The sequence below is a fragment of the Condylostylus longicornis genome, unplaced genomic scaffold (genome assembly GCF_029603195.1).
Source record: "Condylostylus longicornis isolate FDR11 unplaced genomic scaffold, ASM2960319v2 ptg000040l, whole genome shotgun sequence".
Taxonomy (NCBI): domain Eukaryota; kingdom Metazoa; phylum Arthropoda; class Insecta; order Diptera; family Dolichopodidae; genus Condylostylus; species Condylostylus longicornis.
In genome coordinates this window covers 3,006,095-3,022,374 of record NW_026578009.1, presented here as the reverse complement: position 1 = coordinate 3,022,374, position 16,280 = coordinate 3,006,095, and the positions used below count along the sequence as shown (strand labels likewise).

Here is a 16,280-nt window from a genome sequence, read left to right as displayed (position 1 = left end):
TTACTTTCTAAGTGGTGGTAAATCACTATTAGCAGTGATACTGAGTCGTCGGATATTTGGTTTATCATATTCTTCCATGGACATTCCACGTGATAATCTGCCAGTTGGTCCAGATGGTGGTGGTCCACCATTTGGTGAAGTATCTGATGATCCACCAGAACTTGTTGAAAATGCTCTTGAACGATCTACGCCAGGCATAATAACTGATGTTAATAGACCTTGACCCTTACAGAATAATAAAATCGATTGTGCGACTTTTGCTGGCTACATATTTTATATATAAGTATGTAAATAAATAAAAATAGATGCATAATAAAGGTTAGTTACATTATAAATGGTTTAAATATATTCTAATTTTATTAATACTTTTCATACTTTAAGGTTATTAATACTTATTGGTATGTTATTAAGGCCAGTAAACCCACTTTAATTTTTGAAAACAGTTGATTTTTCGAAAATTGGTACTATAATGATTTAAATATTTTTAACTATTTAATTAATAGAAGGCGAATCTGTTCTAGATGCAAAATAAAAATTTGTACTTCGTATAAATGTACAGAAGCATTGTTATATTCTAACTATTTTCCAGATTTTCATATACTCATGTGCATATTGCCGGCTTAGTTGTTTCTTCAGACAAAAGCTTTTATACTTTTTGCACTGAACACGTTTTTGTTAATATTTCTGACGCACCTATTTCAATTTAATCCCGAATAACATAAAAATTAATTCAGGCAAGTCTTATGAATCAAGAAATTATCAATATCTGTGGGAAAAATATTATCGCACAAAATTATTTTGGCAACTTTATTTAAATTTATATTGAACATTAAAAAATTTTGATTTGAAATTTTTGATTCCAATATCTATATTTTATTGAGGAAATTTTATTAAAATCAACAGATGAGTTTTCAAGTAATTAAATTTGAGTTTACTTGTCCAAAATGAGCAATAAACTGGCAATATGTTCTTAAGAATGAGCATTTTTGTTGCCATTGAACTCAAAACTTTGGTGGAGATCATTGAGAATGGTACGATAAAGGTTTCAGTTATTTTGAAACAATGGAAAAGAAAATGTTGAAAAAAACGGAATCGTGTAGTAGTTTTCTATTACTTAAGTGAATATAAAATGTTATTCTTCTTTTAAATATTCTTGTAATTTAATTTTACTTTCTTCTTTCTTATTTTGTAAAAAAAAAAGAAAATTTAAAGGAATTTTGAAAACAAAATAAATATTAAGGATAAAATTCCTTTCCTAAACCTAAATTTTATATGTTTCTCTTTTTAATTAATACTTACAGCATCTGCAAGAACATCACCAGCACGTTCAACTTTTAACAAGGTTACTTTTTCTTTTTCAACTTCACGATGTAATTTTTCAACAACTGTTGCATATGGACTGAGCATTCCAGTAATCAACAAAATATCAAGTTTAGCATTTTTTAAGGGTAAATCTTTTCGGCTATATATGTAAGACAAAAAAACGATATTTTGCATAAGTAAACTAAATTAATATATTTATATAAAAGTATATAATGAAATTTATTCAGAAATTAGTGAAAATCGTAAATATTCTGAATTTTTTATTTTCTCTTTAAAAGAATAATTTAATAAATTTTGCAAAAAAAAAAATTACCTCATAAAGGCTTTAACATAAAGTCCAACGTTTTTGTTATTGAGTGATTCACGAAGACGTGATTGGTATTCAGTAACAATTTTTTCCTTATCAGGATTATCACCGACCAATTGCTATACATATATGCAATTTTAATTCCAAATTTATTAAAATATTGTTGTAATATATGGATAAGGTGCCGCCGGTACATCAGCCCCAATTTTAAGTGATTTTAAGTGATTGTGAAAATTGTTTAAGAATTTTAAGTAAAAAAACACATAGGAGAATTTTTTTTCCCATATTTTGTATTTAAAGATATGGTCAGCATTGAATTTTAAATTGAGGATTTTCAGATAAAGAAAATAATATTGAAAAAATACATGAGAAAGGAGGTTGGGATGTGGGGTAAAATGTTAAGGGAATATATTATGGGATAATATTTGATAAAATGGGAAACAGCCAAATTATGTTTTTCCACGGGTTCACACAGGAAAATTAAAAAAATAAAAAAAAAAAATCAAAATAATTTTTAATTAAAATTTAATAAAATATTTTTTGTTTTATTTTATAAAGCGATAAATTTATTCTACATTTTGAGAGCATGGACAAAATACAACATTTTTTGTATAGACATATAGAAACTTTTAATTTCAAATCAATTTTAAATGAAAGTAGATTTCTTCTAATTTTTAGGACGGGTTTTTACTTAACCGCGTGTTATTCCTCGTTGCTAATTTATTAGAAACACTCATTTATTTAGTTGTATTCGGATATGTATGAGTTCGAGTTGCAATAAGGAATTTTTAATTTCATAAATTAATAGTTGATACTGCAAATATAATAATATAAATTCAAGCGGAAAGTTTTCTTAGGAAATAACATTATTGCAGAATTATAGAATTTAAGTTTTACAAAAACTATTGTGAATAATATAAATTATAGGGTGAATTGGAAGAGAAATTTGTTACAATAGTTCCTTTCATTTAATGTAGATACACATAATATTTGAAAAATTCTGACCCTCTTTTCTATTTTTAAATTGCAACGTATACTTTGAATAAATTTTTCATTATACTAAGTTCTGGTTTGATTCAATTTTAATGTTGTATTTTGTTTGACAGCTTGATAAATGGTTTTTTTTTATAGCAATTTATAGTGATTTTAATGTTCAAAATTGTACGAAAAAAATCTTTTTTTGTTTTTTTTTTATATTTGATTCCTAAATTTTGTTTTTATGAAATGGTGGATTGTATCAGCTGATTTATTTATATAAACATGCAATAAAAATATTTAAAATAAAAATTAATTTAAATACATATACATACATACACACTAAAATTATTACGTGATTAAGAAAACATTTCATAATTAAATTTCTTACTTGCTAAATTTAAAAAAAAAAAAACACATCAAATTTATCGATTATCTAATGAATATTTTGGAATAGTTAGTTGCTTTTTGTTTATTGATTTTCGAATTGTATAAGACAATTTGTATGATTAATAAAATGTTGGTATAGAGTTGTAACAAGTCGTCTGCAGTATGAAAGTATACAAATATATATTAAGTATATAAATTATGCTGCAATTCAGACATATGTCCGCACATTTATCTATTCAATCGCATGATTGTTTATACTTAAAAGCAAAAAAAAAAAACAATAGTCCGGGAAACGAGTTCGGTTAGCTATCATTCAAGAAGTTTTCAAAACCTAATAGTGATTAATATGAATTTTTTTATAAATTTATGCGATATTTAATTGTCATGTATACTTAAAGTTTTAACTGAATAGCTTTGTTTGGATATAGCTGCTATCATACAACTCTCTTCTCTTTTCTCATACTAATTCTCTTATTTTTTAATAAAATTGAACTGCAAGTAATCAGTTGATATGAGAATTTTGAATACTAAAAATGACAATATTATGTTTTTTTTTTTTGTTTTTAATTGGTCGCAAATGGGTTAAATACTCGTATCATGGCATAAATCTCCACAAAATTAAAGAAATGTATGTCATTATGGTATTAATTAATTTTGGGAAATAAAAGAAAAACAATAAATCATTGTGACCTGTTTTTTGTTTGTAATTGTACCTTTGTTAAATTCCGAATTTTTTTTGTAGAATGTTGAGCATTGATTAAAGGTAAGTGTTGTGTGTGGTTTTTTCATGTCAATTTTTTTTATTATATTCATTGTTAATTTTATTTGTTATACGATTTTAAAAAAAATTCGGTTGAATTTGGGACAATATCTGGAAGGATATTTTTTATCTTTCAATACAGTAACAATTAATTTCCATTTTTAATTATTGAAGTGTATATACGTAACTAGCCATAATATACAGTTGAATTTCTATTATAGTGCCTTCTATAACTTGAATTATTCTTCAAATCGAACCGATTCCCCAATATCTAGACGGTTCGAGTTATGAAAATTATACTGTAATTGAAATTTCAATTTCGTTTTTAAATGGAGTCAAAAGGATTTTTGGATAAATGCGCGCGTATATGTATAGTTTGATATTAACTGAATAAGATACCCCTTAACTTAAAAAAAAAATTTCATAAAAATTTTTATATTCAAATATTTTAAAAAATTTTATTCAGTTTTTATTAAAACTTAATCAGAGACTGCAAAATTTCATCAAAGAGAAATTAATTAAAAATGATCGAGGCAAAACATTTCTGGGCTGAATTACTTTTAAAATATATACACTGTTAAAAAACTGTTTTGGGGTTGCTACGATAAATGTAGAACTTCTTAGAATACATTCACAATAAACGAGTTTTTCGCTACAAAACAAATTGATAAAATATTTTGAGTGTTTTTGAGTTATTCGAAATTAATGGAATATGTATAGATTCTTTTTACAGTATGAATTTTAAGGCCTCTTATTCAATTATATTTAAATTTCTTGATTTTAACCCGTGATTCTTTTAAAAAAACGTATAATAAGGAATTTTAAATATTGTAAAAAGGAGACGCTGTAATGTGGCAATCACCATAATTTAAAATTTTCAAAAATTTATAAAATAGTAATAAAATATTAGAAATATCTAAACCGAGACCAAAAGTTCTTTTATACTTTAATGATTTTTTTTAGTGAATATTAGAAAAAATTCTCTAAGCGGCAGGTTTAGTTATGCACTTTTTAAATGAAAACAACTAAAACACAATTTATATGAATTTTTTATTTTTTTTTTTTAAATTCTTCTTGTTCCTCTGTTTTAATTAACCTAATGAATTTAATTGAAAAGTTGATTAAAAAAACTAAAATAAATTAATTAAAACTGTATATAAAAAAAATGACAGTATAAATAAATTGACAGTCAATAAGAGAGAAATTTTCTAATAAATAATTTAAAAGAAATGAGGTTGCAAAATATGATTTTGGTGATTATGAAGAATTCGTTTTTATCAACCGCATTGTATAAGCAAGTAATAAGGTAAGTTATGTGCTGACCACATCAGATTTTTTAATTTTCTTATAGAATGTAAGAAAGTATAGTTTTTTTGATTTCATTCATCTTTTTATACTTAGTTAGAAAATGTTCTGGAAAGCAATTCTGGCTTACATACTTAAACAATGTTTCAATTTGATTAACCATTTGAAATGGAACAGAGTGAAGTCTTATAATTGGCTAAATAATTCGCAATGTTTGTTCAATTTTAAAAACTAGCCTTTAAATTTTTCCATATGAAATTATATGGTCAACCATTTACTGGAATAACCATAATTTATTATATGCATGTTAGTGATTTAGTAATTAGTGTCACACTATATACTATCATTTGGGGTCCAAAAATTAATAAAATTTTTGTTGACACTTAGCTTTTTCCGAAGGAAATTTATACGCAAAAAAGTTTGAGAAAATAGAAATTTCGTGAAAATTTGTTAAAATCCCGTTGTTGATTTGATACCGTTGAGATTTGACAACTGGTTCCAAAACAAAAAATTTTACCCATTCTTGACGCTTCAAACAATAATAATATTGTATTCTTTACTGAGTCACTGTATATAACTAATAAACTAATTATTATTGAAATGTGAGGTTATGTCTCAAGTGAGTTTATGAATTGGTGCATTAATATTTTTTGGTTTAAACAAACACACCGAAAGTATTTTATGAAAATCATATTTTCAAATTCTTTTTTAAAAAAATATTATAAAACAAATTTTATTTTTCTAAAAAACGAATTCCTTAAACAATATTGGAAATGATTTCTACGTATAGTAAATGAAATAAGTAGTAAACAGAGAATGTGTTGAAAATAAGTAGTATTCACGATTTATGCTCAATATTGAATGAGGTATACGAGTTACAGAATAAATTGAATTCATGCAATTACAAATATTTAATAAAGTCAATTTCATTTAAGATTTTGTATAAAAACTTCATTCTCGCAAGACAGAAGACGAAAATTAATTCCTTTTTAAAGTTTTATTTTAGTTAAATTAAAAATTGTAATAAAATTTTAAATAATGAAATAAATAAAAAATCTATTTAATATTCATGGCAGCTTTACTTATAATTTTTGGATTCTGGCAATTTCAGCTTGTCACAAAAAAAAAGGTTTTTCTCTCTTATAAAAACTTTGTCAGGTGTCATATTTTCTTAAATTAACTTTTAGTAAATAACAATATTTTACAAAACAAAAATTTAAAATAAAAATTTTTTTAAGTTTTTATTTTAATTCATATATTCAGAAACTTCATCGAATACGTGAAAATGTTACAAAATTTTTTTTCAAACTTTGTTTACGAATATTTTTGAAATTATTTTGTTTGGTTAAAATTCTCTTTGAGACATCAAAGAGCTACGAATAAAGTAATTTGATATAGAATAAAATTGTGTTCTGAATGCAGTCCTTGATTTAATGAAGTTCTTAATAATTTAAAACTTTTGATAAAAGAAAATGTTATTAATGACTGTAAACTGCAGTACTCAAATTACATTATGCGTCCTGATTCACATTTTAATAAAAAAAAAAAAATTAAATCACTGAAATATTACTTTAAAAAAATTTTTTTTATTAATAATTGAAAAACGTAACAATTTTTTAACAATTATGTTAAAAAAGTTAATAATTTTTGCTATAAAAATAATATTAATTAACATTAATGAAAAATTATGTATATTTAATACGGCCCACTACTATTAATAAAAGTACTGCCCAAAGGAAGAAATATCACTCGTAAAATGACAGTCAAATTTATGAATGCGAGAAAATTATATTAGAGTATTGTCGGTTCTAATTAAACTAGTCTGCTTGTTTAAACAACTTGTAAATGATGTTTTTTTAGAATGGAATTTTACTAAATACCCATAATTCTGAATAATTAATTCTGTGTTTGTTAACAAGTTTGTTTGTTTGTTGACTGTGTTTGTTGAAAATTTTGTCAACCTTAAGTTGAAAACAGAACAGAAGCGATTTTTCACGACTAAATGTCCGAATTCATATATGTGTGTATGATATTATATTCAAAATACTGTAAACTTAATTTTGCCGTTCCGCTGTTGTTCTGAATGAACAATGGGAATTGTCTGTCGTCGCCGTTAACCGCTTTGGTTCTGTTTTTACGATAACAATAAACTAATATATTGAATCGTCTGTCGTATTCAACGATTTTTATCTGAATGTAATGGGCGAATAGGTTTCAGGATTATGCAATTGTATATAAACGCTTCAGTATTGCCACATGTAATTTGAATTATTGTCATAATACAAACTGGTGCAGCACAACACCACTTTTTTAAATGTTATACAAATAAGTGATTTAATTTTTGAAATTCAGTAATTTTCTATTGAATTAAAATAATTGAAATTGTCTTTTTTTTATATAATTCCGTAAATACTACTTTTATTAATAAAAAATTGAAACAAATAATTAATTTAAAGGTGAACAAGAAAAGTTTAATGCAGAGCAATAATAATTAAAATATTTAAATAATTAAAAATTGGTGAATTTAAGAGACACAAATATACAAATACAATATTAAAAAATTAAGTGTTTAGTTAAATAGAAAGAAAATAAAACATTTAATGAGGAGCTGATGAAATAAAAATATTATTGGAAAAAAAAGCATTATTCCTACCTCGAGAAACTTTTTTTTTGTTATATATTTTTGAATTATGTGCAATTTACATAAAAATAAATATAAATTATTTATTAAAAATATTATTATTGAAAAAGAAATTTGTTATATTTTATGTTAAACATCACAATTAAAATGTCCGCACATTGTATGTGTACACAAATTACAAATATAGAATTATTATTTTTTTTTTTTTTGGTTAACGGATTAAATACACATAAAAGCACCCATACGCAAAAATTTGTTAGCAAAATTTTTTTTAAATTATTTTTTTTTTCATGTTATTTTTTTACATTTTTTTTTATTGCGTTGTTAGTTTGTAAAACCAGTTATTAATTAATTATTAATTTCATTATTATACAAATTACATTCAAACATTAAATTACAGAGAAAAAAGATATTGTAAAATTTAATTATAATTGTTTTTTTTTATTAATTAATATAAAAATATAATTATTTTATATTATATTTAAATAATTTAAATATTTTTTTTTTTAATTTTGTCGGCATGTAAATAAAAAAGAAAGAAAAAGAAATTAAAAAGAAAATAAATATTTATTTTTAATAATAAATTTATTATAAAAAAAAAAGAATTAAGGTTTCCAGGCAAGGATTGAAAAGATAACAGAAAAAAAATTAAATAGGCTTGTCATCATTGTTTCTGTCATTCAAATTATTGATTGACACCAAAAATTAACGTATCGTTAATTTTTAGTGTCATCATTGAAATATTAACTATCGAAAATAGCTGCCATTGTTTATTGTAGTTTTGAATGGGAAACAAAAGAAAAATTCGATGTCATCATTGAATTTTCATTAACCTCTTTCTTGCTCACTCATATTCTATTTCTTGATACTATATAGTTTCTGTTAATTGTTTCAGCTGATTTGAATGAGATTTTGAACACAATTTAAGTAAAATTTTAATTAAAATGAATAACAATATTCAAAGAAAATAAATCGTCAAAGAAAATAATCACGTGACCCTTCGAATTTTTACAATTACATTCAAAAGGAGGGGGGGTTGGGGGTAAACAAAAAAATTTTTTTGCATTACAAATTTTCAGTCAACAATATTATTGAAACTTCGATTCGTCTACGATTTCCAAAAAAAAAAATTAATGATTAACGAACAGAGTTGACATACATGAAAAAGTTTAATGGGCCTAATTTTTAATTAAAGCAATTCAAATTTTCAAGTAAAAAGAGCCCAAAATTGACATACATGTAAATACAAAAATGACAATATAATGCTGACATGAAAGCATTTGCAACTTTTGCGGGAAGAGGGAAAATTAAAGCTTTCTTTAAGACTTAGAAAATGGGCCAAATACGACTAGTTACGAAAAAAAAAAATGGTTCGTAGGGTCAAAATGATTTTAAACAAGAAAAATTTGCAGTACTCGACATTTAGTTCAAAGTAGCAATACTGTTCATGAATTACTAATATTCAATAACATCAGTTTGTCTCTTTTAATAATCTTTTTTTATCTCATTCAATTGTTAGTGACAATGATGACGACCATAGCCAAAAAATTATAAGAATTTTATATTTATAAATTTCATATTTAAATAACTAATTTATTATATAATATTAATATAAAGTATAAAATATAAAATAATAAAGAAATTTTCAAGGAAATTTTTCAAATTTATATATTAAATAATATATGTTATATACATTTTATATATATATATATATATATATGTATATATATATATATATATATTTAGTTATATTAATTAAAATTGGGTGAATTTTAACAACAATTATAAAATTTTGTGTGACATTTATTTAAGTATTAATTAAAATAATTAAAATAAAAATAAAAACAAATAAAATTTATAAAATAGAAATTTAAAAAATAATAAAAAAAATAAAACAATAATTTTAGATCTTATAGAAACACGATATTGCTTAGTCTTTTACTAATTTATGCAATAATAATAATAATAAGCACGTTCAGTACAGTTATCCGAAAAGATATTGCATAAATATTAAATTTTAGAACAGTAAAGCCATTAATTCACAATGACGTAAAACACACAGTTGACATGAATTCACAAACGTGAATATTGCTTTTCAACAAGTGAGTACCAACTTAATGTTGAAATGAATTTGAAAAATCGACATTGGAATTTTTAGGTAATTAATATTTATACAACTTTAAAATAAAAAAATCATCACTACTTAAGAAAAATTTTTAAATTTTTATGATTTTTATGGAACAAAAATGCATATAATAAAGAGGTGACAGTGTTGGCATTGTTTAACATTTATAAATACTCATGTTATGTATTCACGTAGAAGATTAAAGAATTTTTAAAGCTAAAATTCCAAAATAAGGGAATTTCAATAAAAAGTTCCAAGAAAGTGATCAATATAAAATTTTTTCATCTACATATATATAGCTACGTGCTTCTATAATTTGATTTGTCGAAAACAACATTGTTGTTTAATTTTTTTTATTCCATTTTATCTTGATGGAAAATTTGCTTCTTTTTCATATAGGTATTCTATTTATTTTTTTCCCCTTCTATATTATCAAAATATTTCAAAACGTACACACAATGTGACCTAATTAAGATGAAATTCTTAAAAGGTCTGAAAATAAAACTTTAAGAGTTACTCTTATATTTTTAGTATCACCACATATTATTTTCTTTTAATTCTAATAGTTTATTTTTGAAGTGTTTCTCATGTTTCTATAAAGTTCTTATATAATTGTATATGAGTTTTCATATGTACCCAATATTCACAATAATATAATAATATGATATTTTAATTTAAGGATAATAAAATATATATAGATAGAGAGAGAGAGAATAAAAAGAAAAATTAAGAGAGAAAGAAAAAAAAAGAAAATCATAAAAATAAAAAATACATTTTTAGTAATACACTGATTGCACATTTACCACCAATTAGAATTTTTGTTTTTTATGTCCTAATTTCTCTTATATATTATTATAAATATATATTATATAAACTATTATATAAATAGATATATTTATAGTTGAATTATTTTTAGTTTTTATTTTGAATTTTTTTTTTTTTTGTATATGAAATGCATTAATTCAAACTTACATGACCGAATTTATGATACATTAAAAATTCTTCAGCTGAATGAGCAACTTGATCTCCTGACCAGTTGATGAACTAAAAGTAAAAAAAACAAAAAAAACCGAAAAACAGAGAGTAAAATTAAGTAAAAGAGAATTTTAGTTTTATTTTTTTTGTTCTTAATTACATAAAAAGTTTAAATAAAAAAAAATTACTTTGGTTTTAAATGTTTCCAAAACTGTAGCTGCACTTCCTGTACAATTAATTAAAATTAAACCAAGTGCACGTGTTGGATGTGCTAAACCAAAACGAGCTAAAACATTAGCACCAGCACCTTCACCTAGGCCGATAACAAATTTAACATGTAAAAAGTCCAATACGGTAACTAAATCTTCACCAAGAACTTGTAACGATGGAAATACAAAACTAAATACAAATAAATAAGAGATGAAGAAATAATTAATTAATATAGGAATAAAAATTATTTTTATATTTCAATAGATTAGGTTAGGTTAGGTTGTCGCGGTTCTCCATAGACTACTTAGGCCATAGAGTGCCCATAGACTAATTAGGCCAATAGTGTTAGTAAAATAAATTTAAAATGTACTTATTATAATTTGAGTCTTGCAATTTTCGAAATATAATGTGTTTTCCTATTAATTAAATTTCAAAATTTTTGTTGAAAACTTTCATTCTTTAAACTCATTTGAATGAACTCATTAAAATTATTTGTCTAATGGTTTCGATTTGACGATTTTAAAGCTTAAATATTTTAAGAATAAAAATTGTGCGAAAAGTTTTCATTTAAAGATTCTGTTATTTTAAAAAACGATTTTGCTAATCGGACATTAGGCAGAATCTTTTATATAGGGTGATTCAGTAATCAGTGACATAACGCATACCATTATTTAGAGCATTAAAAATGACTAAAATTTTTGTTCAGAATTAGGTGTCAAATCTCAATGGATTTTCGAGGTATACAGAGTTTTTGAGGAAATTTCTACTTGCTCAAGTTGTTTTGCTTATAGCTTCCCTTGTTAAAACTATGACCTATATTATTCAAAATTTTTTTTTAACATTACTCAGCTTATTCAATATGTAGAAACTTCTTTTCTTATAAATTAAATTTAATCAATGACAAAATTACCTATCCGGTAAGGTTCCAGCACCATCTTCATGGCCTGGTACATCGATGTGTATGAAACATGAACGTTCTTTTATTTCCGTCATACATGGACTGTTGACGAACTCTTGAAATGCATTATCTAAAAAAATATTAAGAAAAATAAATTAATTTAATAGTTATTGTAATATAAAAATTTTAATGGCATACAGTAAAAACTTATATGTATAAATATTTGTTGGAAAAATCTGTTGGAAAGTTTGAGATAGAGTATCCAATTTCGAACATTATAAATCAAAACTTATCACAAATAAAATTCTTTTCTTGAAATTCGTAATAAATTGTTTTTAGATTTCACACAATATTTTTAATAGAAATTTTGTTTGAGATTCGAAATTCTGCAAATATCGTAAGAAATTTTTGAAGAAATTTTCTAAAAATTTTAATTAACTGTTAAAATATTTATTGGAACAATTTGCCTAAAAGTTAATTGTTATTGTTTTCTTTCCAATTTTTTGTTTCTTAATATTTCATCGTACTTTTTTTTTAATATATTCATATTTTCGCTAAAATTTATTAACGTTAAAATTTCTGGTTTAAAAGAAAAAATTGTCGTATTTTTTGCATCTTCTTCTTAGATTTTTTTCTTTAAAGGATTATGTTATTATGTAAAGGATTTTCAAGCATAAAAGCAAAGTCTTTGGAAAAGTAGAAAAAAAAATGTAAAAATATTTTTTTTCCTATATTTTACCCTACATACATCATTTCTTAAATAATCCTGATAAGACAATAATACCGCAATAAAAGAGTTACTGAAATATGTGGGTGGAAGAAATAAAAAAAAAATTATTACCGTTGTAATAAAATGAGACCAAAATGAAAAAATTATGGAAAGTTTATAACAGTATATAGCTGAGTAAAATAAATGAAAAACATTTTTATTTTAATCTTTATTTATAAATGTGAGTGTGTTAAAAAATGATAGGTGAGTTTTCACAGTAATAAAAACACAGTTTTTTGCAGTAACAATTTTTTTTTTTAAATTTCTGTAAAGTAACGATTACCGGCACTCAAATATGAGCTCTAGGAGTTTTCTTTTTTTTTCGCCGTGGTTCTTTTCACCTCTACCAAAAGGATCATGTGTGAACATGAACATGAACACTATTTCTAGGCTCCTGACGAATTTCAGTATTACGTCCACCCGGAGCTGTGAGACCTCTGAAGAGATTACTAAGCCTCCCCTGAAGCACTTGTGCCTTAGCCGGAACACATTCTCACACTTGCATAACAGATGCTCCGCCGTCTAATTCTCTTCCAAGCACAGATGACACAACTCATCCTCGTTTCAGTTGAATGAATTTTTAATTCTGTATTTCATTTTATGCGTCATCTTTTATTTGAAAATTATCATTCCGTCAAATTAATTTGTATTTTATTTTTAATTAAAAAAAATTGCATAAAATCAGGCGAAAAATATGTATGGATGTATTATTCATTCACACATCTGTATCTATGTGTTTTATTTTGAATTACTGTTACATAGGAATTAAATAGTTTTTCATGGCTATCTGCCATTCTTTCTAATAGAACAATTAATTAATTTATGGGAGTATAAATTTTTGTGTACGCCTGTATTCTGTAAAATTAAAATTATGCTTAACCCCTTTATTCACATCGTTGTGTATTAAAGAAAATATACACGCTATAGGGAATAAAAATTACTTATGAGTTAGTAAATCTTAGTTGCACATCTCGAAATCTGTTAATTAATGAGATTAATTACAAATTAACATTTATTTAAGCAATTACAAATTAACACTTTTTCGTTACTCCTGAAAAGTTTGAACCAAACTGGTCACTGGTAACTATTATAATGTAATAAATATTAAATAATTATCAATAATTTATTATTTAAATAGAGTAGTAGACCTATAGAGTTTGCCATAAAATTTTAATGTTGAGATCTAAAACATTGAAATACAAATTTTCCAATATTAACAGTGCGCTAATCTAAACTTTATAGTAAACTTTATCTAGAACAATAGTGTTTCCGGACGCACATGTTCAAATCAATCCAGGATCTTAGGCTAGGTAAGAATGTACGTGTTCATACTCTAGATACCTTTTTCAAGTTGTTATACAAATTCCATATACCACGTTTAATATAATCATAACTAAAGTATAGAATAGAAAAATACTGACTGAGAAAATTTATTGGTAATCTCGTTGAAGAATTTATGCATGACTTAAAATAAATCGAACACACAAAACAAAAACCCTAAAAATGAAATATCAAAAATGTCAGACATTTAAGAAATATGTTGAATTTTTTACATTCCGTCGAAAATGTGTACAAGCCAAAAAAATAATAAAAATTTTTACATTTTATTTTATGTAAGAGAAAAAAAAATTGTTTTTGTATACATAACTTTTTCTACACCAAAATTTTTTTCTAAACGGGGAATGTACACTGCATAAATATTATGTCGGAGGTATTTAAGCACTGGAAAGCATTAAGTTAAAATAAATTCGGATCAAACCAACGGTTTGTAAAGTAGCACTTTTGCTCTAAAAAAAGGGCAAAATTTTGTTTTTTTTTCAAAAGAAGTCTTTTTCTTAAAATTGTTCTCAATTATATCAAAATTATTTTATGCAATATAAAATTATTGCATATTTATCGGAGATGGAAGTAAAATTTAAAAAACCGATAACATAATGGTCGAATTCTACATGTGACCGAATGGTCGAATGACCATTCGTCACATGTTCCGTTCCGTTCTGTTTTAGTAAAATAAGTTTCCATAGGAAATATTTTTTTGTACATAAAATTTGAGCTTTCTATCTTAAAATGTTGTGGAAATTTGTAAACGAGCAGATAAACGGGCGAACACAGACAAACGGACGGTAGAGTCCAATTTTTTAGAAAGTGCTAAACGGACACCTTTTCTCCAATTTTCTTAGAAAGTGCTAAAAAGTAATTCTCCTAAAGCTTAAAATTTTCATAAAACTCGAAACAATTGACAGATGGTTTTCAAAATTTTTCTATACAAATGTTTGCTTTTTACTTTTTAATAACTCATAAAAAGAGAATTAAATATAAGCATGAGTAATGCATAAACAAGAGAAGAATATATATTTAATTTGACCAATGGTATTAGGAATGAACTTGTAGCATTTTGTTGAAAATTAAACCTTAATATCAAAAATTTACGATGCTCAGAAATCTACAAAATTATAATCTTTTCTAAGAAATTTTAATAATAAAATTTTTATTATAATTATTAGATTTTGTAGGTACAACAAGTTAGCATCGATTTTAATTAATTTTTGACAATTTTATAATATTTTTCATTTATCATTTGTTGTCACAAGTAACAATTGTATACACTGCATGGCAGATTCGGTTGTCGTTTTGGACGTATTGCACTTTTTTTTATCGTAAAATGTTTGCTTTCGAAACATTTATTAAAGAACATTGTTGAACTTTGTTTTTTCGTTTACGTTCTAAAATGTTATAAGTAATATAAATTGTGGTTGAGATTTTTTTTGTGTCAAATTGTATCTTAAATAATTCTATATTGTAGTTTTTTTTTTCATAATAAGAGTAACTTATTCAATTTACAAATGAAGCTTAAAAAGGTTGTCTACAAACATTTTTTTTCCTAAACTTTTAATAAAATTTAGAATTTTCATTGTTGAATTAATAAAATATTGAGCTAGAAATCTTAAAGTTGTTGATTTCTAATTGTACACTTGTATAAGTTAAAATTTCTATAATAATTGAATGGCAATAAATTATCTTCTATATAATAATAATAATAGAAGATTTATAACAAAAAAACATTTCGTGGAATATAATAAAATGACAATTAACGATATATTAATTGGTATGTTCTTTTTAGAGGCGCACAACACTCCCAACTATTTTTAAGTACATCAATCTCGGTAATATTAGTTACCATTGTATTATTAGTAATGCGTATATGCATTCCGATAGATGAAGTTTATATTTTTATATAAAAAATTGATGTCCAGTCTTTGTTAATGATAATTTATAAATTTTGGAAGGCATTTTATTTACAAATTACATATACACATGTGTTAATAACGATAACTTTCAAATCTTGTTTTATGCGAAAGAAATGTAACCAATACTTACATTATGCCTACAATATGGGAATGAATAAAAACCGAGTTCCTGCTATTGTGAATCAAATACTTATGAGTATTTAATAAAGTAATGGTTTTGAACGCTCTTAAGGCTATCTCCAGCTTTATATTTGGAATATTAAAGACAAGAGATGCTATAATAAGTAGCCAGGGTCGTTGGTCGTCGGTGGAGATCTTCTGGTCTCGCTTAGTTACCCTAAAATCTACAATCTA

General features: G+C 24.3%; 1 protein-coding gene across 4 annotated transcripts in view; it reads right to left on the bottom strand.

The window, feature by feature from the left end:
• The window catches only part of LOC129609889 (uncharacterized protein ZK1073.1), a 105,036-nt gene that overhangs the window by 11,103 nt on the left and 77,653 nt on the right, over positions 1 to 16,280 (bottom strand). For all 4 annotated transcript variants that reach the window (XM_055522094.1, XM_055522093.1, XM_055522095.1 and 1 more), the window contains exons 5-10: positions 11,922 to 12,039; positions 10,990 to 11,200; positions 10,799 to 10,870; positions 1,637 to 1,749; positions 1,300 to 1,462; positions 5 to 264 (exon numbers count right to left, since the gene is read on the bottom strand). In XM_055522094.1, coding sequence (XP_055378069.1) covers positions 5 to 264; positions 1,300 to 1,462; positions 1,637 to 1,749; positions 10,799 to 10,870; positions 10,990 to 11,200; positions 11,922 to 12,039 — 937 coding nt within the window. The remainder of the gene's footprint in view (positions 1 to 4; positions 265 to 1,299; positions 1,463 to 1,636; positions 1,750 to 10,798; positions 10,871 to 10,989; positions 11,201 to 11,921; positions 12,040 to 16,280) is intronic.